The sequence below is a fragment of the Bubalus bubalis genome, chromosome 14 (assembly GCF_019923935.1).
Source record: "Bubalus bubalis isolate 160015118507 breed Murrah chromosome 14, NDDB_SH_1, whole genome shotgun sequence".
NCBI classification, from domain to species: domain Eukaryota; kingdom Metazoa; phylum Chordata; class Mammalia; order Artiodactyla; family Bovidae; genus Bubalus; species Bubalus bubalis.
This window is the reverse complement of record NC_059170.1, coordinates 45684111-45709599: the sequence shown is the minus strand read 5'-3', so window position 1 is coordinate 45709599 and position 25489 is coordinate 45684111. Positions and strand designations below refer to the sequence as shown.

The 25489-nt window shown below is 48.3% G+C and overlaps 1 protein-coding gene and 1 pseudogene across 4 annotated transcripts in view; one reads left to right on the top strand and one right to left on the bottom strand.

The window, feature by feature from the left end:
• The first annotated feature begins 1352 nt into the window (after positions 1-1352).
• Positions 1353-4583, top strand: LOC102394133 (annotated as a pseudogene).
• A 12464-nt stretch (positions 4584-17047) lies between these two features.
• Positions 17048-25489, bottom strand: part of SNX5 (sorting nexin 5) — a 25181-nt gene continuing 16739 nt past the window's right edge. For all 4 annotated transcript variants that reach the window (XM_025264209.3, XM_044928012.2, XM_044928013.2 and 1 more), the window contains 5 exons: positions 24537-24576; positions 24356-24442; positions 22231-22390; positions 18935-19020; positions 17048-17773 (listed from right to left, as the gene is read on the bottom strand). In XM_025264209.3, coding sequence (XP_025119994.1) covers positions 17723-17773; positions 18935-19020; positions 22231-22390; positions 24356-24442; positions 24537-24576 — 424 coding nt within the window. In that variant the 3' untranslated portion in view covers positions 17048-17722. The remainder of the gene's footprint in view (positions 17774-18934; positions 19021-22230; positions 22391-24355; positions 24443-24536; positions 24577-25489) is intronic.

Sequence of the window (25489 nt, the reverse complement as noted above, 5' to 3'; positions counted from 1 at the left end):
GTCAATTCAAGGTTTTTCAGATGTAGTTGATGACAGGGTCTTACATGCCCTGAAATTTTAAAATACAAACCAGATAGGAAAAGAAAGGATCAAGGTTCTGATTCTGGGGACACATCTCATTTCCAAAACATGCCAAGCACACTCCAATCCAGAGGGCATTGAACCCCTCGTCTACAATCTTGTCACGTTGCCCCTGCATCTCATCCTGAGCTCGTCCATTTAAATGCACCTCCCTCAAAATACATCTCAGATCATCCTAATATATAAGTCCACCCAAGCAGTCTCTAAAACACATCCCTTTCATCATTTTAGTCTCTTCAGAGTCCATGCGCGTGCATGCATGTTAAGTTGCTTCCGACTCTTTGCAACCCCATAGACTGTAGCCTGGCTCTGTCTATGGGATTCTCCAAGCAAATACTGGAGTGCGTTGCCATGCTCTCCTCCAGGGGATCCTCCCCACTCAGGACTGAACCCAGTTCTCTTATGTCTCCTGCATTGGCAGGCAGGCAGGTTCTTTACCACTAGCGCCAACTTCAGAGTCCTTACCACCCTCAAATTCTTTCTTATTTGCTCATCACCTGTCTCCCAATAAGAATGTCTCCAACAGTGTAGCCATAACTGGCTCCTTCTTCCCCTTCCCCAGTGTTTCCAGCAAGTGCCTAGCACATAGTAAGTGCTCAGTATGTGCTCAATGGATGAATAAATGAGTAAAAGTTCAACCTGAGATGTCTGCAAAATATCCAAGGAGCAATGTCAAATGAGAACTGTCTAAGGTCTACTGTACAGCACAGAGAACTATATTCATATCCTATGATAAACCATAATGGAAAAGAATATGAAAAAAAGGTGTATATGTGTATAACTGAAGCACTTTGCTGTACCGCAGAAATTAACACAACATTGTACATCAACTGTACTTCAACTAAAATTAATTAATTTCTATAAGTATAGTTATGTTGAAATAAACTTTTCAAAAGCAAAAAAAAATTAATTTTAAAACACCAAGAGAATGAGCAAAAAAAAAAGAGCTGTTAAGTGTGGGCATCTTTAGAACAAATTCATTCTTCAAATCTATAGGGATCAGTGAACCACCTGAAGAAAGACTTAATGAAAGAAAGAGTCTGAGCTCCTAGGAACCCAGGCTTTCGAGGGTGAGTAGAGAAAGGGGAGAAAGTGAAGAAGAGCAAGAGGAGTCTGGTGAGGCAGAAGGAAAACCAGGAGAAGCCAGTGTTATGGAGGCTGAGAGACAAGAGGGTTTGGAGAGGAAGGAGTAGACGCCCGTGTGGAATGTGACCGCAGGGTGGGCAGCACGGAGGCGGCAAGGATCTGGGCGAGGCAGGTCCAGTGTGGCGATGGGCAGAAACCAGGCGGGAATAGACAGACGCATGAATGGGCCGGGGGAGGAGTGGAAGCCCAAGTGTCAGAGACTCTATGCGGAAGGTTGGTTGCTTCGATCGGTGGAAAAACTGGGTGTAGCTGTAGGCAGACATGGATCCAGGGAAGATCCTCTTCTGCTTAATATTTTATTGTGAAAACTGTCAAACCTGCAAAAAGTTGAAAGAAGAGTATAACACACATCTCTTCACCCTTCACCTAAATTCATCATTTGTTAACATTCTGCCTCATTTACTACCCCTCCCCTTGACACACACACATAGTCATTTTGGGGTGCGGATACTCCTAAATACTGTAGTGTGCTTTTCCTAGGAACAAGACCATTCTCTTCCGTGAGCTCAATGCCACATCCCACTCAGAGAAACGGACCATTGAATCAATAATATCATCCCACGCACAGACTGTGTGGACATGCTCCCAGCAACAGACACATTCTTTACACTTGCTTTCTTTTTTCCCATTCTGTAGCCAATCAGGGTTCACGCATTCCCTTTGGTTGCCACATATCTGTTCTCTCCTTTAATCAGAAACAGTCCTTGGTTTTTTTTGTTTGTCTTTCACAGCACTGACACGCTTGAAGGGTCTGGGTCGGTTGTCACGTAGCTCGTCCCAAATACTGGGGACTTTGTCTGATTGTTTCCTCATGACTGGACTCAGGTTAAACATTTTTTGGCAGGATTACCACATAGATGATGTGAGCTTCTCAAGGGAGATTTTAAAGATGGAAAAAAAACACTCCTTGAATGATGTAAATGATTCAGTAGATCAGGGACGATGCTGGGGAGGGGCAGAATTGGAGCAATGAAGGAGGTCATGATGTCTTTAAATTTGCTGGGCTGGGGTGGGGGGGCGTGGTTGTGTCATGGGGTCCCAGAATGCAGATTGAATGAATGGATAGGCACAAGCATTTGAGAAATTAAAAAAAACTATAATTAAAAAAAAAAAAACAACCTCTCAGAAAAATAGAAATAGAGAGGAACTGACTCAACCCTAACCCTAGCTGCTGAGCCAGCTAACAACTTCTGCACCCTCTTCAACTCGAAGGGTTTCCCTCCCTTTACTATTTCACGTGAGCTGGGATTCAGGAAGGAGCCGAGACTAATACCTGTGCTCAGTCTACCCTCAACTCAGAAGGCAGGCACTAGAATTTTACTCTCTGTTTGAACCTAAAACCCAAATTCTCTCCTTGACCGCTGGCCCCCTCACACAAGGCTTGTTTACAACCAGCCAGCCAGTCTTCTCCTCCCAGCCTCTCAGGTTGCAACTGTGCCTTCTTTCTCACCAGTCTGCACCTGATTCTTAATGTTCATTTAATCACATCTCACTGCAGGCAGAGTGGGTGGTTTATCCCTCTGTTAGGAGGTAGGGCAGAGTTTGGAAAATTCTAAGTGTAACCTGCCTGCCTTAGATCAACGTTGCCTCAGTTCAGTTTAGCTCAGTCGCTCAGTCGTGTTTGACTCTTTGCAACCCCATGGACTGCAGCACGCCAGGCCTGCCTGTCCATCACCAACTCCTGGAGTTTACTCAAACTCATGTCCATTGAGTTGGTGAGGCCATCCAATCATCTCATCTTCTGCCATCCCCTTCTCAATCTTTCCCAGCATCTTTTCAAATGAGTTAGTTCTTCACATCAGGTGACCAAAGTATTGGAGTTTCAGCTTCAGCATCAGTCCTTCCAATGAATATTCAGGACTGATTTCCTTTAGGATTGACTGGTTGGATCTCCTTGCAGTCCAAGGGACTCTCAAGAGTCCTCTCCAACACCACAGTTCAGATGTCATATTTTTTACATTATGCAAGTAATATTTGGTTGTGTTCTTTTCATAAACATTAAGCCCTTATGAAAGATTCCCCCTTTACTCACCATTCCCAATACAGGCAGATCTTGGAGATACTGCAGGCTTGGTCCCAGACCACAGCAATAAAGCAGGTCACACAAATTCTTTTGGTTTCCCAGGGCACATAAAGATGTTCACACTGTCTTAAGTGTGTGATAGCATTATGTCCAAAAGACAATGTATATACCTTAATTATAAAGTACTTTCCTTTTCACTCAGGCCTGTGATACCAGCAGGATGGGCAACTGTCGCAGCTTTGCACCGCCAGGAAGCTCCATAGCCACTGAGCAGTCTAGAAGTGGCATGATAAAACAGTACAAGAAAGCCCATGTGGGCACAGCACTGAAGGCCAACGCTTTTGGAGGCACTTCTCAGGCCAAGGGAATTGTGCTTGAAAAAGCAGGGGTTGAAACCAAACAGCCAGATTCTGCCATCAGGCAGTGTGCCAGGGTTCAGCTAATCAAGAATGGTAAAAAAGAAAAAAAAAATCACAGCTTTTGTACTCAATGATGGTTGCTTACATTTTATTGAGGAAAATGATGAAGTTCTGGTTGCTGGCTTTGGTCACAAAGGGCACGCTATTGGCGACATTCCTGGAGTCCACTTTAAGGTTATCAAAGTAGCCATGTATCTGTTTTGACCTTATACAAAGGTAAGAAGGAAAGACCAAACTCATACATTCTGATGATGAAAGCACAATAGTAATACATTTTCATATGCCAAAAAAAGTACTTTCCTTCCCACAAGCCACGTGGTACAGCCTCCCAAAAAAAGTTCTTTCTTGATAAAAAATGATAACCATCATCTGAGCCTTCAAGGAGTCATAATGTTTTGCGGTACTAACACTGAAGATCGCCACTCACAGATCACCATCACAAACACGATAATAATGAAAAATTCTGAAATATTGCAAGAATTACCCAAATGTGACACAGAGACACGAGGTGAGCAAATGCTGCTTAGAAAGCGGCACCAATAGACATGTTCAACATGGGGTTGGCACAAACGCTGAATTTGTAAAAAAAAACAAGCAATGCCTGCAAAGCACAGAAAAGTGACGTGCAACCAAACCAGGTGTCTGTACCAGACAGAAGTGTCTCCAGCCCCGTTTTTATACATTTTCACATGCATTCGCAAGCCCACAGGAAACATAAAGTGTTGTTTTATTGTGGGTTGTTTGCTTTTTTTTTTCCTGTTTTTTTTTTTTTTTTTTTACATTTAACACATAAGAACACTGCATCTTTTCAGTTCTGAATCTCAGCCACCTTTCTATGTTCAGTTCAGTTCAGTCGCTCAGTCGTGTCCGACTCTTTGCAACCCTGTGAATCGCAGCACGCCAGGCCTCCCTGTCCATCACCAACTCCCGGAGTTCACTCAGATTCACATCCATCGAGTCAGTGATGCCATCCAGCCATCTCATCCTCTGTCGTCCCCTTCTCCTCCTGCCCCCAATCCCTCCCAGCATCAGAGTCTTTTCCAATGAGTCAACTCTTCGCATGAGTTGGCCAAAGTACTGGAGTTTCAGCTTCAGCATCATTTCTTCCAAAGAAATCCCAGGGCAGATTTCCTTCAGAATGGACTGGTTTGGATCTCCTTGCAGTCCAAGGGACTCTCAAGAGTCTTCTCCAACACCACAGTTCAAAAGCATCAATTCTTTGGCGCTCAGCCTTCTTTACAGTCCAACTCTCACATCCATACATGACCACAGGAAAAACCATAGCCTTGACTAGACAGACCTTTGTTGGCAAAGTAATGTCTCTGCTTTTGAATATGCTATCTAGGTTGGCCATAACTTTCCTTCCAAGGAGCAAGCATCTTTTAATTTCATGGCTGCAGTCTTATAAATTTCTCATCTTTATTTTTTTACTCTTACCTGGATTTTATACTGTGGATATAACATGTTTATATAGTCATTCTTCAATTAATAAATATTTAGGTTCTTTCCTGTTTGTTTTGCAAGCAGCACAGCTGAGCATCACAGCACAGGGTCTGTGGTCGTGTGCCCCTGGCTGGGGGTAAACACTGAGAAACTTCTATAGCAATTTGGTAGAGTGATGCTATGTCAAATCTCACAATAAAAATCATGGGCTTGTATTTTGTAAGCCTTTGTGTTTTAAAAACTTTATTCCTCTAGCAATTCATTTCTACTGTAAGAGTAAAAATGTATTAGTTTGTGACAGGCTGGAAATAAAGGCTGGAGCTTGCTCAGGATCACGGAGAAGTAGTGCTTTTGTGACCAGCCTTACATACCCACGATGTCACGCTTCTGCAGATTCAAAGAAGTGATTCTCTTTGTTATAGGATGTGGACATTTTTGTATTATAATAGACTGTGTCAACTTGCCCCTCAAAGGGGCTAAGACAGCCTCCCCACCTCCACACACACACCAATCACTAGTATTTTCTTTTCTTTTTGCCACCCTGTGCAAGATCTTAGTTTCCCCACCAGGGATGGAACCTGGGCCCTTGGCAGTAAGAGCACAGAGTCCTAACCACTGGACCACCAGAGAATTCCCACAGTTGAACTTTTAACTCACATGTTCCCAAAAACCAGGAAGGTGGAACTTCTTTTTACATGTTCATTGTCTCTTTCCGTTTCTTGGAGCCCAGGAAGTCAGCCAGGCCCTGGACTGTGACAACCCGTTTTTCACTTCGTCTGCTTTGAAGTCCTAGGTGGTCCCAGGAGGTGGGCCAAACCAGGATGATTCCCTCTTTGTGCAAGGAGGCAGGGTTGCACCCGGGGCCCACAACAAACCGCAGACAGCTGATGGCAGGGCCTAGGTCTCCCAGCCCAGAATTCTCACTCCAGACCCAGAAGGAAAGCCCAGGCCCAGGAGCTCAGCAGAACAGGCTGGGAACACAGGTGGGGCTCTGAGGAGTCAGAATAAGAAGCCAGAACTAACTCTAACCCTAAGCTTTGTCTCCCTTCCCCACGTACACCCCACCCCCTGCCCCCCCTCGGCCCAGGGATCACCGCCCTTTAGAAAGCCCTTGCCTTTGAACCCTTGCAACAAGGTCGACTTCTGAGGACACCCAAACTAAGGACCTTCCCAGCTCTCTCAGGAGTTGGTAAGATCAGGTGAAGCTTGTAAACAAAGGTTAAGGTTAACATCATGACCTCTCGGCACCTCCCCATGTGCCACACAAACGGAGCTCCTAGTCAGTGTGACTCCGGTGGCCTCCAGCTTTCAGACCCTAGGGGGCTCCCTGGGGGAACTCCAAGATAGAAGGGACAGGAACTGTGAAAGGCAGTCATTTTGGAGCTGATTTGGACTCTGCCTGGTTTGAACAGCTCCCCATACAAAAGTCACAACTTCCAACTCCACGTGGCGGGGATTCCTTCAAAGACACAGCTCTGCCAACACACCAGTCAACTAAGGAGTATGTTTTACGTATAGTCTAGCCCATAATGGATATCAAACAGGTGTGACCTTGCCCTCAAAGGCCCACAGAACCCAAGCAGAATATCTAAAAATTGGACAAGCGAGAAGAAAGGGCACCAAAATGCTGGGAAAACATAAGGAGCCAGAAAACATGGGGGCTGGTCCACAGGACACGGGAGTTCTGACGGCGCTCCTAGCAGCCAGGGTTGCAGGACTGGGAATAGAGTGAAAAATGATCGTATCAGATTATCACTCACAGAATAGAAGATCCCTAAGTCCATCTGGATAGAAATAGCTACCTGATTAAATAAGTCCATAGAGCAGAAGGAACAGCTTTCCTGCTGTGGAAATCTGATCGATACAATCTGATCAATACACAGAGAAGAAGGTGAGGAGGGAGGGGAAAACAGAGCAATGTTGAAGACAAGATCTGCTGGCTGATGGAGGCTAGAACCATAGAAAGTTTGAGGAGAAAAGGCACCTGAACAGTCTCCAGGAATCTCTCCTGAATTGTCTGTTCATGGGGCAGGGTGAGAAGTGACTCTGACCTCGCAGAGGGAAAGCCCCTTGGGACCACTTGACCAGAGAACCCAGTGTGTGCACACGTGTGCAAGCTCAGTTGTGTCCAACTCTTCTGCGACCCCATGGACTGTAGCCCACCAGGCTCCTCTGTCCATGGGATTCTCCAGGCAAGAATAGCGGACTGGTTAGCCATTCCCTTCTCCAGGGGATCTTCCAGACCCAGGGGATCGAACCCTCATTTCCTGCCTCTCCTGTACTGGCAGGTAGGTTCTTTAACCAGCTGACCCCAGAGAGCCAGGCATCGTTGCACAAGTCAACACCATGACCCTGTGGCCCAGAATCCCAGGCTCCATGTCTGCGGTGCCCTGACCAGGCTCAGGTCCTCCACCCAGCTGTGAGGACCCCACCAAGCCTGGGCTGAGGGGCCTTTGGCCAGGTGACCAGTCAACACACCTCGCAGGTCTTCAGGTCCCGACAGACAAGGAACAGCTTGGGAACCTTTGCCAACGGCAACACAGCAGAGACATAGTACAAGCAGATGCGTGTGCAGGGTACTGGATGTATTCCTGGAACCAAGAAGGACTTTAGTGGAAAAGCTGGCGAGGTTCATGCAGGGTCTCAGCTTGGACTCAGGGTGTTAGTGTCAGTTTAACTTTGACTTGACCACTGGGCTACGTGTTTGTAAGTTTGGGGAGGCTGGTAGAGGAGGATGGGAAGCTTTCGGTACTGTCTTTGCAACTTTACTACCAGTAGTACTTCTTGAAATGTAGTTCAAGTAAATGAAAAGTGTTTTAAGAAGCAGCAAATGTCCAGTTTGCCATCAAAGTCCATCTTAGGAAAGGAACAATTGCCACACCTGTGTTGATGTGAGCAATGCTCAAAACTAGGGCAACGGACCTCAAAATATTCTGCTGTGTGTGGGAGGGAGGTAAGAGCCAAGGTCCCCAGGTTCCAAGGAGGCAAAAATGACAAGATCCCATCTGAACAGGATGACAGAGGATGAGATGGTTGGATGGCATCACTGACTCAAAGGACATGAGTTTGAGCAAGCTCCAGGAGATGGTGAAGGACAGGGAAGCCTGGTGTGCTGCAGTCCATGGGGTTGCAAAGAGTCAGACACAACTGAACAACACCAATATGAATAAATTTGGCAGAAAAAAATGTTCAGTGGCCTGTCTGAGGGCCAGTCACACACTAATCAATAGCATTCCCCAACTCTGGGGTCCCAGCTGGGGGTTCCCGGGCTTGTGTGCTGCACCCACCCAGGCCAGGAGCTGGTTTCCTAGAAAATCACGTGCAAATCTGTTTCAAGAGCACATCCTGTCCCCACAGACTCCATGTGGCTTGTTCAAGCTGGGATCAGGAGCCCTGCTGCAGCCAGGAGCATTTGGGGGACATTTGGGGGGAATGTGCCTGGGACCAGACTTGACACGTGGGGAGCCAGATGACCGGTTCGATGTGAAGTGACCTGGGAGAGCTATGCTAGGCCCAGCAGAGGCAGGGCTGTCCGGGGAGCCTGTTTGCAGAGAGGAGGGAAACCCCCAGGGCTGCCACGTCTGCTCAGCCCTTTAAGCAAATACTGGCCTGTTTGCAGCCAGGGGAGAAACAAATATTGATGGAGTGAGGAGCAGCACAAGGCCAGGAGGCTGAGGCCACAGAGGGAGCCTGGCCGAGGAAGAGTCCTTGGAAGGAGCCCCAAGATCCCCAGGCCACAGAGCTCCCCTCTGCAGGGCCCCAGAGGGGCCTTTACACATGTCACCCTCACAGCTTTTTGGCTGAGATGCTGCTGAGGCACTTGGGATCAGTGGCCAGGACGGGAGCCACGCCAGGGGCTCGGGTGGTGGGCAGTGTTTGGCAAAGGCGTAGCACCAAAGGGCCGCCCAGGTCTGGAAGATCCCAGGTGAATCCAATCCTGCTGCAGCGGGTGCTTCATGGGTCCCGGGGGTGTCCATGGGGGGCTAGGAGCTTCTTGATATGGGTGCAGGGCTGTCATCAGAGGCCCCCCAGGGGCACTGGGTGAAAATGTACTTTGCTCCCCCGAGCCCTCCCACCCCCATACCCCTCCATTGACCCAGAGATGGAGCCTTGGACTGTGCATTTTTAGCACCTTTTCTGGTGAGTCTATGTCCATTCAGGTGTGAGGCCCATTAGACCCATTTCACAGACGAGTAAGTCGAGACCCAGAGCGGGAAGTGGGCGGGCACAGCTTCCTTTGGTTGCAAGTGTTGGGGGAGGGCAGCTAGGGAGGCTGGAGGGGCCAGGTGTCCTCTTCACCTCTCCCAGGCCCCAGGAGCAGCAAGCTTGCTTCCACTACTTTGGCCAGGAATGCCTTTCCCTCCCTCCACCAGGTTGTCCAGACCATCCCTCTGGCGAGGGGGTCTCACCCCTGCCTATAGGACCCCCACCTCCAGCCCAGGAAGGAGGCCCTGGGGGTGGGATGTCAGCAGGGGAGGGGGGAGTCACACTTGTGCAGAAGGAAAGCCTGCAAGACGATTGGGTGTCTCACCTCTCTGCCCTGCCCCTCAGTGACTTCACTTACTTTTCTGTAGTTTCTCCCTTAACATGTAATTTGGGGGAAATTAAACAATTTAAGAAACTTGGGGGACAAGAAGACGTTTTCACAAAAAAAGCACAAACTGTGACATTAAACCAGGCTGAGTTGGAGTCTCTGTGGCCATGTGGCCTTGGGTGGGTCACTCGGAGCCCTGGATGCTCACTTGCAACACAGGGGATTGTAGGAACTTGCAAACGTGGCCTTGATGTCTACAGCACCTCCATCAAAAAGCTGGGTCAAATAGCCCTCCCCTTGAATCTTATAAGTTAACAAAATATGTCAGAAGTGACAGTGCTGGGAGGGTGAGATGAATTGGGAGACTGGGATTAACATATACACTATTGATACTGTGTATTAATATAAAATAGATAATTAACAAGAACCTACTGTATAGCACAGGGAACTCTACTCTATGCTCTGTGGTGACCTAAATGGGGAGGAAATCCAAAAGGGAGGGGATATATGTATATGTATGACTGACTTACTTTGTTGTACAGTAGAAACTAACACCACGTTGTAAAAGCGATTATACTCCAATAGAAATTAATGAAAAAATAGAGTGCCAGTGTCGGTTCCGAGCCCAGACTCACTCTCCTGGAAGCTTGTCCAGGGCCCATGAACATAACCTGGGTGAGGCTTGCTGGGGGCCGGGACTCCACAGAGTCAAGACCACCCTTCCCAGGCACGGTCATTCTAAGCCCCCGCCCCCGCCGGCCTGGCAGCCATCCTTGGTACCAGAAATACTGCCTGGCTGGGTCTAGCCATTAAAAATCAAGAGCTTTTATTTTAAGCTACTATGTGCTCGAGTGGTTGTTACACAGCACTAGCTAACGGATACAGACTCTAAAAATGCCCCACTGGACAACCATCATCCTTGCTCCTTCTTTTTTTTACTTATTTTTTAATTGAAGGATAATTGCTTTACAGAATTTTGCTGATTTCTGCCGGACATCAACAGGAATCAGCCATGGGTATATGTATGTCCCCTCCCTCTTGAATATCCTTGCTCTTTCTTTCCTTTTTCCTCCATCTGGACTCTCTTCCCAAACACTCACAGGCCTCTCTCATCACCTTCAGGCCTCTGATGAGTGAAGCTACCCTTGGCAATTTCATGTAAAATAACGGCTCCAGCCCTGCTCACCCTCCCAGTCATGTGTCTCAGCAAAGCAGCATCACAACACCTCTATGAACCTGCTCGTTTGTTTATTGTTGCTCTTGCCCCCATACTCACAGCAGAATAAAGTCCAGGAGGGCAAGGATGGTGTGTGTTTCATCCCCTGCTGTCCCTCGCGCCCAGCACGTGATTCAGGCTGTTGGTAGAGTGAGTGATGAGTTCTCCTCATGCTCCTGTGACTCCTGTTCATCAGGTTATAGACCAGCCTGGGTAGAGTCATTCTGGGCATCCCCTCCTCGGCCTGCCTCACTCCAGACATTCACTGCCCTGGTCTTTGCCTTTGAACGCTGATGCCTTTAGAGTGTGAATGGGTCTCCACATCGTCTAGTGGTCCTCTTTTGCTCCATCCACCATTGCAGACGTTTCCACCCCTGGGGACACTTCCACTCTTACTTTTCAGATGGGAAATCAGGGGCTGAGTGACTTGTCCAAGGAGATGGGGGTAATTGGAGGCATGTCTTGTCCAGTGCTCGGTCAGACCACTGGACAGAGGCGCCTCCTGCTTCCTGGCCCCGGGCCCCACAGGACCCCCAGCCGGGAGACTCCACCAGAACCCTTTCTCCTGCTCAAGGTTGCGCCTGACCTGCCCTCCCTGCAGTAGAAGCTCTGGCATCCCTGGAGCCTGAAGACACTGACCTCAGCTCAGACTTGTTTAGTGTGAAGCCAACAGCAGGGCTCTTGGACCTTGGCCTCAGGGCCCCTCTGCACTGAGACCTTCAGACACTAAGGGAGAGGGGCAAGGAGGGGGTGCCCTGCCACCTCCGGGCAGCTGCCTCCTGCCCCTCAACCTCCCTCTCGCCCCTGTGGGCCCCTTGAAGTAGATACTGGTCATTCAGGAGAGCTTGCATGCTCGGTCCTGTCTGACTCTTTGTGACCCCACAGGCTGTAGCCTGCCAGACTCCTCTGTAACTGGGGAGGAAAACCACCAAGTGCGAGTCTCTGGAGCTCCTGAGAGCACTCTCTTTCCTGGGGTTCAGGCTCTTCACACGATCAGGGCAGAGGGTGTGGCTTGGGAGTCCTGGCAAGGGGTGTGGAGGCCAGGGGGCCAGGGTCTGGGCCTGTGGACCCCACCTCCAACCCACCCCACCATGGCTGAGGACCCCCAGCTCCTGCCCCTTTCTGGGTGGGTCCCTCCCTAGGGGAGCAGCTGGGCCCCGGGACAGAGGGCCCACTGTGTGTGCAGGGGCAGCAATGGGTGGCCTTGGTGGTTAGTGTTGATCCCAAGGTACCTGCAGTGCCCGGGGGGACAGAGACCAAAGAGTGGCTCCCAGGGGGTGGGGTGTCCACAGAGCAGGGCAGGGGGAGCGGAAGCCTCATGTGGTTGACTCGCCCCCTTCGGGTGAAGTGCTGGGTTGCCTCCCCCCCACCCCACACCCCCCGCCCCCAGCCAAAGGGCTTCACCCACTAAATGGCCCCTGTGGGTATGCAGCTCCACAGTCCGGGGCCGGGGTCTAGGGGCTGCAGGGCCTGCCTGCCTGGCCAGAGAAAAGTCACAACCTGTCAACCTCTGGCTGCCCTCTGGACGCCTGAGATAGGAACCCAGGCAGAGATGGAATTCCTCAGATGGTATTTTTGTTATTGTTTAGTTGCTAAGTCGTGTTTGACTCTGCAACCCCATGGACTGCAGCACGCCAGGCTTCCCTGTCCTTCACTATCTCACACTCAATGAGGAGATGTAAGACATTCAATCCCTGGGTCAGGAAGATCCCCTGGAGAAGGGAATTGCTTTCCACTCCAGTATCCTTGCCTGGAGAATCCCATGGACAGAGGAGCCTGGCAGGCTGCAGTCCATAGGGCTGCAGAGTTGGGCACAACTGAGCATCTGAGCACCTTATTAAATGGCTCTAAACCAGTGGAACAAACAGCCCTAACTGGGAGTCTGCTGTGTGCATGGCCCTCAGCCAAGAGCCGATGGGGACAAATAAGGGGACAACATCACTTTCAAGAAGCACCTACTATGCACTGAGTACTGTGCTTCCAAAGCCTTTGCCTGGACCACCTCCCTCAGTCCTCACAGCTCCTCCAACTAGTTGGGACTATTACCCAGGACAAGACTGATGTTCCAACGCCCCTTAGGTACACACAGGGGGCCCCAAACCTCCCCATCTTAGCCCTCCTGTTGTGCTCAGAGCAACCCCCCAACCACTAGAGAACCCCACCCCCCCACCGACCCTGCCCTTGTCCCCATGCAAAAGTGCAGAGGTGTGAGCTTTGGGAGTGGCTGGTGGAGGGAGGCAGAAGCAAACCAACTGGGTGATGAGAAAGCATCAGAGTCCTCACCCCCAGGAGACACAGACCAGTCAGAGGAATGAGCCTGGGAAGAAAATGAGCAGAATTAAACCCCAACATGAGGCAGGGATGCAGGAGAGGGAACCACCCAGAGCCAGATGCTGGGCATCCGACTGCCATGCCCCTGCTCTCTTTACAGTCCCGTGACGATTCTACAAAGCGTCTGGAAAAGTATCTAGAACAGCACTAGGTGGACCACTGCCTCCCGCTCTACTCCAGACCGCTTGCTAACAGGTTCTCCCTCCCCTTGCAGGGCTCTGCACACAGCTGCAGACCACCCCCCTGCCCCCTAGAGAAGTCAGCCAGCTGGAAAAAGCAGCCCCTTCATTAAGGCAAGGAGGGGACTCCCACTGCAGTCCCCAGGTCCTGGGAAACTGCTGAGGAGATAAAATTAGAGGGAAGGGCAGTGAGCAGCTCACAGGGCAGGAGTGGGCGGTTCAGTCTCTCATCAAGCTGATTAGATGCGGTCTCAGCCCAGGCCCTGGGGAGATATAACCCACCTCCTAGGGGGTTGAGGGCTTCTTCGCCAAAACCCAGGGGGCCCCAGCCACAGCCTTCTGGACAGAGCCTGGCTTCTCACTCTAGGAGGAGGACCAAGCGTTCCCACAGGCACCCTTTGACCTATGTGTCCAGCTGAGATTCATGTTCCTCATCCGTAAAATGGGCCTAATGAGCACTTGGCTCATGATAATGACTGGATTCACCTAAACAAGGGGCTCTGATCCTGCCTCTACATCAGAACCAGGGGTGAGTGCTGTCCACTAACCCCCTACACTGGAATCAGAAACTTGGGGCTCGGCCCAGGCATCAGCAATTCTAACACATTTTGTTGTTTCGTATTTTTTTTGGGGGGGGTGGTAAGGTCGTGTAGGTCTAGGAGTCTAAGCCGCTGGACACCAGGGGAGTCCCCGGGCTTCAGCATTTTAAGTCTCCCACAGTAGCTCTGAGCCAGAGACCACCGCTCTGGACCACACTGAACCTTCCCATCCATCATACGGAAAGTCTTATTGGTCACCAGGGGTCTGGAGATCCCTTCATTCACCTGCCTGGCTCCCGGGCTGGGAGGGCTTCCAGGCTGGGCTCAGCTGGCCCCTCCTGCACGTGGCTTGGCTTCTCCCAGCATTGCAGCTCGAGAGACAGACAGACACTGGAAGAGACCAGAGGGAGCAGAGAGCAAGGCTTCCTCCTGTCCCTACGGGAAGGTTCCACCCACACCCACCCACAGTGCTGCTCTGTCCCATCCCATGGATTACAAGCATGTCACCAAAGCCAGCCTGGGTTCGTGGGGAAGGAGATCAGACTCCTGGGATGGGTGGTCCCATTATAGCACACGTGGGGTATGGACGCCTTGGGAGCAAACCACCTCAGGGCAGCATCTGCACATCAGGTGGGGATTTGCAGTTGAGGACTGGGCCTTTATGTCGCATCAGAAGGGTCTTTTGTAGACCAAGGTCATGATCAGACGTGGCCAGAGTGAACTCCGGCTGAAAGTGCTGGTGACACGGCCTCCTGACAACCCTGACCCCCGCCGCCCTCCTCAGCTTGCGCACGCTGGCCTGCCTGGGGCCCTGACTCTGTCCCAGCCCCGCTCTGTGGGACAAGCACTCTGCAGGCAGTGCGGACAGGTCCAGAGGACTGAAGACACGAACAAGAAACACTTGTGCAAGCCCCACAGGCTTCACAGCAGTTTCCTTCTGGAAAAATCCACCCAGACTTGCCACTTTCTGGGCCAGGGCAGCTTCCCAGAACGAATGGACTTCATCCATCACCTGCCTGTTCAGTGGCTGCGTCTCCCCTGGTCCTCAGGAGCCTCTTCCTGGGTTCTTCCTCCCACTCTTGCCCTGAAGTCCATGCCTGGCCACTTGCCTGCTAGAAACTGAAAAGGTTGATGATACAATCAACTGCCCAGAGCAGAGATGAGTGACTCACCCCCGAGTGACTCACTCAGCTGTCTGCAGGCACCTCCCTTCCCTGGCAGGCCAGGCCAGCGGGGAGCTGAGCATTCCATCACTAGGCCAGGAATTAGCATATTAGGCCTGAATCTGGGAAAAACTGGCCCTAGCCTAAACCTAGCAGGGCTTTAACTTGCTGCTCTGGAATCTCGCCTGGTCTTAGGTCTCAGAACAGGGAAGAGTCCCCTCTCGTGACCTTGCAGTGTGTTGTTCAGTCGAGTCATATCCAACTCTTTGCGACCCCAGGGACTGCAGCACGCCAAGTTTCAGATATACATCGTTCCCACCCCAGTCTTCAAACTACCAAAATGACAAGTCTGCGACATGGAGGTTAAAAAAGAAGGCCAGTCTTTCCTGACGCCCTCAAAACCTCTACCCCTTTGACTGATGCTAAAAACCCTTGTTAGGCTGAGGGTGCACCACATGAATTAATCCAAGAGCTGAAAGGCAGGTGTAGGATGAAGTGGCTGTAGGCTGGGATTACCGGCTCTCTTTTCCCAAGATGAAGATGACAGGTCTCAAGCTTTAAAAAGAGGTTTTGTAAAGCATGAAAGTTAAGACCCAATTAAAATTAAAATCCTCCTAAAATGGCTATGCTAAATCTTTTTAAGTGAAGCCTTTGCAGAATGGAGAGGAAGGCTGCTGGAACGGGGGTGGGGTGTGTGTAGCTCACTCTCACCGCCTCCATACTTGTCTGCAGGGGGTCCTGCCGTTTCTGGTGGGACTGACAGTCCAGACTAAAAGATGCACAAGTGTTCAGGCTTCAGGACTCCAAGGTTCAAGAGACCAAGCCCTGGATCATTTTCTGTAAAATACCAACCACCACATGCATAGGTAGAGGGGAAATTAAAAACATTCAGTAACTGACTTTCATGGGATGCAGTATGATTGAGGATTTCTTCTAGTAGTCAGAAATAAAGATTATAAACAGAAAGTGAACACCTTTTGAATGGCAACAAGCAATCACCTCGCTCTGCTTGAACATGCAGGGGTGCCTTCTGTCCGTGCTGAGGGGTGTGGGGACGGGGAGCCTGTCCTCTTGGCACCAGTTCATCTGGCCCCTGGGGAAGAGCCCAGGTTTGCAGAAAGGCAGTAATGGCTCCACTGACAGACATGGGGTGAGAGGCGATAGGACTAGAAATGCCCGCACCTACCCAGAACCCCATGGAGCTTCATGACCAGCAAGATGTTAGTGCCAAAGGTAAACACAAGCCCATTACCGTGAGGGGCACCTAGTTTAAAGCTCTGCTGCACTACAGACCTGGCTGGCTCAGAAGAGGAGCCCCTTAAGCCACTAAGCATGACCAGAACCTGGTCCCCAGCATCCTGGCCGCCTTTACCACACCCAGCAATGGCTGTCCAAACCAAGTGCCCCCTGTTAAGCCCTGAGGCAAGGTGGGCTGGCAGCCACAACTCCTGGGTCCAGGTGCAACCCCAGACACACCTGAGTGTTGGTTACCGGGCCGCCAGGTGAGCAGGACAGAGACACAGTTAGGAACCCAGACTGTTTAAATCAACAAGAGAGCAGGAACGACCTGTGTCCAGGCCTGTTTTTAGCTGCTTAACTAACTGGGAAGACAAGACTTCAACATCAGTTTAACATTTGCTCAAAACCAGTGTTTTACAACCCCCACACCAGTTACAACTGATTAAGACTGCTAAAAGCAGTGGGGTGGGTGAACTTTTTTACAGTCTCCAAGTGTATCTTTCAAATAATTATAAAAGATGTAATAAAACTTCAGAGGTGGAAATCTGGCGGACACCACCTCAAAGCTCAGTGACAGACGATGGGGCAGACGGACCCTTATGAACAGGCCTGTCCCATGAATGTGAGGATGAGAAGAGAGGCCAGGACAGCGCCAGGCAACTACCCCACCACCCCAAAGCTGGGCTGCAGCCCGGCGCACTGGGCCTGTTTCCCCCAGAATCACTCCACACACAGCAGAGCATGGATTATTTTATTGGATGCTTTATAAAAAGTCCAAGCACACACATACTGTGCCCCCACCAGGAAGGGAGGGGTTCACATTAGTTGTTCTTATACCTTCAGGATAAGCCTCTCCCCAGAAATATTTGTATCCCAGCTACAAAAATGGAGTTGCAAAGGGTATATATAAAGGTATGATATTTTTCTTGCTCTTGTTATAGTACAAACAACTGAAGATGACTACCGATCTGTGAGAGTAAGAAAGGGGAAAATCACTTGACAAAAGGATGGAATGTCTGTTACCTGCAACAAGTAGCTGACTCATCTGCTATTAACAGGCACCTACCCTAAATTACAGGGACCCGGGTGCATGAAACTGGAGATGACAGGTGCGGGGCCCCTGCTGATTACACTCGCTCCAGAACCCCTTCTTCATTACTACAAATTAAAGGAGAACCCAGTACTTAAGATTCTACCCACTGAGGTATTAACTGCATCAAGATTAGTTATGTCCAAGGAGCATGCAATAGAAATATTTTTAAACCAACATGGTTAAGTGTTAAGATCTTTAGAAATCAAAATATGTATTCACATAATTATAAACTGAAGTCAAGATAAATCAAATCAATCTTCTGTGGTAATGATTTAAGTGCAAGTGATGCTGGCTTTCTTCACATTCAGTCCTTCACTCAGTTGTTCTTGAACAGGTCGATGCAGCTTTGCAGGAGGGACACGTTGTTCTGGAAGAAAGGAATCCAGTGAATGCTCCAGACCTCGCACCTCCAAGTCACCTGAGCTCAGGCCTCAGACCCACGGACGTCTGGGCTGGTGCTTGTTTTTCACGCAGTGACACCTGAACCACAAGTCAGTCCCCTTGGCCTGGTCACTGCCCTCAGCACCCTCACCCCACGCCCACCCCAGGTCTGCTCCACTGTAGCCACGCCAATCCCGCTGATGTGGCTGAACCTACACATGATACAAATGAGAGGTCAAAGGCCTTGGAAAGATTGGATAAAAAGTTGCTAAAAATCAGTTGTGGGTGAGATTACAAATGATAAATATTCACATAGGACTTGGCGGGATATGTTTTATGAAGTTCTCACTTTAAAGGAATTCAAATAACTTAGAATACTCAGGACATTACGTATAAATGACACACAGACGATACTTTAAAACCCCAATTTAGAAGGTCAGATACGGTAGGACTGGAAGAACCAAGCGAGGAAACATCTCTGTTGTGGTCAAAATAAAGGAATTCAACACACACACAAATGTCCAGTCTCCCTGCTTTAACCAGTGCAGATGAGCAGTGACACTGACCCAACCGCCCTGGACCAGACAGCACCCTAGGGGGTCAGCATCAGCTGCACCCAGGAACCTCCCAAAGAGCTTTGGGCGTGGGCACAAAAACCCTGAAGAGCTCGAGCAGGACTCTAACGTGCTCCAGCACTGAGAACCACTGCTCTCCATCTCTTCTGGGCTAAATTATCCTACACACATTACATACATAAGGACGTTTTTCTTCCTTTTAAAATCAAAAAGGAATTAGTATCAGAAGTCTAAAGTTAGCAAATTGGCAAACTTAAGCTTGCAATTGCTATGATGGCTGCTTACAAATTACTAGGACAAGCCCTCCACAGCATGGCCCACAGGGCATCAGGAGGGAAGCAGGGTAACTGCCACCAAGAATGCTCTTCTCACAAAGCAGCTTTTCATCAAGACTACACTTCAGATTTTTGGTTTGCAGTGGAAAAAAATACTCCATCAAGTGGCTCTCATCCACCCACAGGGGATTAAGCCACAAAGCCAGCCCCCACTGCATGACGATACTGGAATAGTGAATTGGGAAGTTAATTTGAAAAACACTCTCCAAAACTGACTCGTGTGAAGATAAGACTTACCCTGGCATGCTTTATTTCCAGTTCAGACATTTCAATTAGATTCTTCCTGAACGCTGCCACTCTCTTCCGTTTGAAATTGATTAGCTCTACAAAAGAAAGTTTACCAAGAAAAACTGAGCAATTTCCATCTTTAACTTCCATACCTCATTTTCACAAACAAAATGATCTCCAGAGCTCTGGTTCCCACCACACCTCACCTTTCACTTCTGCCATTGGTACACACACCTGACATGGAAACCATCCCTGAACACCTGGGGTTTCCTGAGCTGAGCTGCTTGGCCTTTTCCCTCCAGGATGCAGTGTGTGTGGGGAGTGGGCGGGGAGGGGGTGGGCCACACAGACTTGCAGCAAGGGTCTTTTTATGGGTTATTTTAAACTTCCTTTGATCAAATCCCCCTCAGCCCAAGAGGGTGCTGAGGGTCCGAGAAGCAAACTCACCCTTTCGAACCTTATCTACACAGCACTGAGTAGAAAAGAAATGTCATGTTAAGAGCCACGTAAAAACTCAGAAACATACTGACGTTAATGACAGTAGTTCAGATATTAATCAGGCTGGTCATGCAGAGTGTCATAATAAGCTCTCCTCCTTCCCTCCAGGACCAGACAGAACTCAAGAGACACCCATCCGTCTCCCAGGATGCCTGCCCACTGTGCTGTGCTTGTCCAACAGCTCCCATCTAGTCAGCCACAACTTGAGAGCCTCAACCTAGGGGCACAAGGCTAAGAGCCACTCATCTTGGTATCCTACAGGACACTGCACTTTTACAGGCAGTACACCCAGGCTTATCAAATGCCATCAGCACAAACCTTCCGCAATAGAGTTCGGCCTAAATTGGCACCATTTTAAGAAAAACACAAAAATTATCAAAGCCACTAACTCTGGTCTATATAATTACCTGAGATTTCAATGTGGTAGTTTTGAAGTCTCCTTTTTCCTTATACATTTAAATTAGCTATTTTTTTTTAAGCTAGAATTTTACTTTAAGTAGACTGCAAGGAGATCCAACCAGTCCATTCTGAAGGGGATTAGCCCTGGGATTTCTTTGGAAGGAATGATGCTAAAGCTGAAACTGCAGTACTTTGGCCACCTCATGCGAAGAGTTGACTCATTGGAAAAGACTCTGATGCTGGGAGGGATTGGGGGCAGGAGGAGAAGGGGACGACAGAGGATGAGATGGCTGGATGGCATCACCAGCTTGATGGACGTGAGTCTGAGTGAACTCCGGGAGTTGGTGATGGACAGGGAGGCCTGGCGTGCTGCGATTCATAGGGTTGCAAAGAGTCGGACACAACTGAGCGACTGAATTGAACTGAACTGAACTGAGCGAGGAGGAGGTGCCTCTCCAAAAGAAATCCCAAGGGCAGCCACATGGGCGTGTCCACAGGCCATGAGCAGAGATTCTGCACAGAGAAGCCCAGTTCCTCCCAGGGAGGGCCCCATGGTCCTGGCCAGACTCAGCCAAAACAAAGGAGCAGAACCCTCCAGATCCACAGAGGAGGGGAACGTTCTGAGAGAACAGTCTTATGATGAGATATGGGTTTCACACGGAAACCTAGAGTTTTGAAGGGAGAGGGTGTCTTGAGGATGAAATCAAGTACACGTCCACCGTAATGCACATTCACATTCTGTAAGACCAGTCTTCAACTTTTGCTCTGCTATGTTCCATGGCCCCCAAGAGCTTCACGGTAATGAGATCCCCTAGGAAAAGGCCACCTATTACACTCATGTTTAATGGAAATGGTATGCCATCTCCCAATAAAGTTATAAAACTATATTTTATCTTCTTATTTTTGACATGTGGAATCTAAGTTTTCTGACCAGGGATTGAACCTGTGCCCCCTGTATTGTAAGTGTGGCGTCTTAACCACTGGATCACCAGGGAAGTCCTAAATTGTTTTAAAAAGCCCATTATCCAGGAATGGTAGAGGGCAAGAAAGAACCCTGGAGATGGACCAGAACTGAGTCACTATCATGGACTCATGATCCCTGAGGAGCAGGTGTGTATGCACACACCCTGACACTTCCTCACTGTCAGTGGAAGGGTCTAGGAGAAGCACCACCCCAGAAGCAATGTACACACAGAGTGCTCAATATGGGCTCCTGGAAGAGATGGTGATTTTCAGGGCTGGAGTAGAAGTCTAAGACTAAAACAGAGTATCTAAACGCTCAAAAATACGGGGGTGTCATAGGACACGCCAGCTTAAAGGCATGCCCATGGGCTCACTCTGGACAGTAGAAACACCAAAATAGCTTAATACATTGAAAAATTTTTAAACTTCTGGAAAATAGGAATCCAGAATTCTAGTAAAAATGATTTTAAAAAGTAAGGGAGAGAAGGGAAAGCTTGTGCTAATAAAGGGTAGACAGCACTGAAGGCTGGCCTGGAAAAGGAGGGCTGGAGTGTAGCTGCCTCGGCTACATCCGGGAGGAAGGGCGATGCCTGGTCTCACACTGGCTCCTACAGTCTGTTCATCAGCGGCTCGCAGGAAAAAAAAGTCAAGTACACAGTGGACAAACCCCTGACTGTGTCATCAAAACACACAGATATGAGGGGATGAGGGACTCAACATATCCTCAAATGTGATGCCCTCGAAAGGACACAATTACACAGCATCCAGAACCCAATCGTGAGGAGATAGACAAGACAAAATTAAGGGACATCTATTAATATTTGTAAAAAGAAACTGGTCTTCCAAAAGACAAATGTGATTTTAAAAAAACCAAAACAAACAAACAAACAAAAAAACCAAACTAAACCTGAGATGTGTTCCTTCCAGATTAAGGGAGATTTTAGAGTGAAAACTAAATGCAACCCACATTGGTAACTGTATTGCAGAAACATAGCCAAGTTTTTACAGATAAAACGACTAAGGATATAACTTAATCTCAAACAGTTAAAAAACAAACCACCCAGATATGTTTATAAAATCACACAAGTAGGAACTCATGAACGTGTGCAGGTGACATAGAGGACATGTGCGCATCTTTTGCACCATTTGGACAACTTCTCTCTGTAAACTTTTTAAATTGTTTCCCAATAAAAAGTGCAAGTAGGGACTTTCCTGGAGGTCCAGTGGGTTAAGAATCGGCACTGCAATGGTGGGGCTATGAGTTGGATCCCTGGTCAGGGAACAAGGATCCCATGTGCCGAGGAGCAACGAAGCCAGCCAGCGTGCGACAACTAGAGTCCACGCACAGCAACGGAATTATCTCACATCCTGCAACGATGATCTGACAGAGCTAATAAAAATATTTTTAAAAAAGAAAGCAAAAAGAAAGAAGTGGCCTCACTCACCATCTTTTGCAGATTCAGAGAGCTGTTCAAACTTCTGGCAGCATTCCTGCTGGTGTGCCTCAGCCAGCTTGACATCTTTGCTCTTTAACCGGGCCTTATCCAGCGCTTTATTTGAATTCTCATAGTCGATGAGGGCTTTGGTGCGTCGGTATAAGAGATCCTAGAAGGCAAATCGACAGATATGATATATGGTAGTTAAACCTATACTGAAAAATCTCTAGAACAGAACAGGAAGACCAGTTAAAGTCTCTAAGAACCAGACAAGTACCTTGGTTTACTGCCTGAAAGGTCAGACGGCAGCCACCTCATGTACTTCCACCCCTTAAGATCACAACATGAGGCAGGGAAGGGCAATTGATTAATGCAATGTTGAGTCTTCCCAGACTTCTCTAACATGCATCAAGAGAAGGAACCAAACAGTGATGACCACAGGGTTACTTCCCAAAAGAAAACATGTCAAAAAACTAATCGCTTAAAATAAAACTAAACTATGGGGAAAAGAATTTTTACTTCCTGATGACCTTTCCCCATTAGCTTAAAATTTTATGCTGCCTAATTTAGTACATTTCATATAAAAATCGTATCAACAACCTCAGATATGCAAATAATAATACCACTCTAATGGCAGAAAGTGAAGAGTAACTAAAGAGTCTCTTGATAAGGGTGAAAGAAAAGGAAAAAGTTAGCTTAAAACTCATTCAAAAAAAAAAAAAAAAGATCATGGCATCCAGTTCCCAGCACTTCATGGCAAATAGATGGGGAAAAAGTGGAAACACTGACAAATTTTGTTTTCTTGGGCTCCAAAATCACTAGACATAACTGCAGCCACAAAATTAAAACATACTTGCTCCGTGGAAGAAAAGCTATGATGAACTTAGCATATTAAAAAACAGAGACACCACTTTGCCATGGTTTTTCATCTATAGTCACATACAGATTTGAGAGTTGGACCATAAAGAAAGCTGAGAGCCAAAGAATTGATACTAACTGTGGCACTGGAGAAGACTCTTGAGAGTCCCGTGGACAGCAAAGAGATCAAACCAGCCAATTCTAAAGGAAGTCAACCCTGAACCTTCACTGGAAGGACCGATGCTGAAGCTCCAATACTTTGGCCACCTGATGTGAACAGCCAACTCAATGGAAAAGACCCCGATGCTGGGAAAGACTGGGGACAGAAGTGGGCCACAAAGGATAGATGGTTGGATGGACATGAGTCTGAGCAACAGACGAATTTGAGATAGTGAAGGACAGGAAAACCTGGTGTGCAGTTCATGGGGTCGGTCGCAAAGAGTTGGACATGACTTAGTGACTGAAAGATGATGACATAAATAAAAATAATTTAAACATGTTGTCAGGACAGTGTGGACAGTGAAGAATGCATGTTCCATTCCCAAATGTCACTCTGCTTACACTTCATCTTGCTTTTGGTTAAGCAATGCTTCATGAGTCAAAGGATGCAGTGACAACTACAATTCAATAAGATAACAAACCCCAAAGCCCTTCCTGCCTCACAAAGAGCCCCGTAGGTGTATGTCCACTTATGTCCCCATCCAGCAGCATATTAACTCCCCAAACTCCTGTCTGTCTGTATTAACTCCCCCAAACACTTATTGGCACCAGCCCTCCTGCTCCAGGGCCCTGAAGAACACACACTAAGGACCTGGTATCACACCTAAGAAGGCACGTCCCTGAGAAGATCTGAACCTGGGGGACACACGCACCCTCAGAGTAGGACGAAGGAACTGAGAGACTAACTTCCACAAACACCTGATGCACAGAAGACCCAGCCTGACCTCCCCTCCCGAACAGTGAGCGCCCAGCCAGTGAGCTTCTGCTCAGGACCAGTGCCCTCAGGCCAATGACATGCCTTCCCAAACTCTTTGTCTTTGCACTCCTTGCCCCAAAGTACAGCCCACTCCAGACCTTCAATGCAATCTCCTGTGGCTTCCCATGCGGCATGCAATTTCTCTGCTCTTCCTGAATAAACTGGTGCTTGCCTCAGTTTACTTCTTTATTTAGGGTGACATCACTTACATGAATGATCCTAACAAATTCCCATCTCCCTTCATTTCTAACCCAGAGAATACACTTGCATCACCAGGCCTTGTTTGGGAGGAGCCCTCACCTTGGCAGCCTCTATGTTGAGCATGTAGTATCGCAGGAGCTCCGTCAGCTTTAAGTCTTCATCTGAGGAGACTCGACTCTCCACTTTCTGTTAAAAAACAAAACAAAAGGCCACCATCATCTAAGAAGAAATCTACAGATTATGAAATGTCTACTATGAAGACCAATGTAAAAATCCTTACCCTAAGTTTTTCAAACAGCTCAGCCACCTTCAACAGGTACCTGCAAATATACACGATTCTGACTTAAGGTCTTAAATATACTACCACCGACTAGCCCAGGCCTAGTAGAACAGGCATTCCATGGTAACAGCTGGGCAGTGGCTCTAGGACCCAGCCCCACCCTGCATGGACCCTAGAATCCAGATGCTCAAGCTCCTGATATATATAATACATGTACACCCTCTTATATATGTTAAATCATCTTTAGATTACTTCCTGTGCCTGATAAAATGTAAATGGATGCAAACAGTTTTAAGTACAATGTAAATGCTATGCAAATAGTGGCTGATGTGCAGCAAATTCAAGTTTTGCTTTTTGGAACTTTCTAAGAAATGTTTTTCTATCTGCAGTTTCTTCTCGTTTGCAGATGCAGAACCCATGGATATGGAGGGGGCCAACTGTACCATCTCATACCAGAAATAACCTGAACAGAGACGCTTAAGAATCTCACTCAGTGACAACTCCAAATCAAATTAATCAAACCACCTGGTGATTCAGGTGATAGAAATCTGCCTGCCCACACAGGAGACAATCCCTGGTCTGGGAGGACTCCACATGCTGTGAAAGGGAAACCAAGCCTGTGTGCCCAACTACTGTGGCTGCATGCCTAGAGCCCTGAGCTCCACAACACAAAGTCCACGCACCATGATGAGAACAGCCCCAGAGCAGTCAAAAATTAACTTTAAAAAAAAAAAAAAAAACACCCACAAAACAGACACATATATGTCTGACAGCAATCAAGTCCTTGACAACAGTTACCACACTTGGTACAGAAGTGCCCTGATTTCCCTATAGATGGCTTAGAAGTACTCCTGTTTGGAGGGTGTATAAAATGCATGCTGGAGACCATCCACCCTCGATGGGCTTGTACTCAGGACAGAACTGAACTATGCAGCCCTTATCCATTATACTCT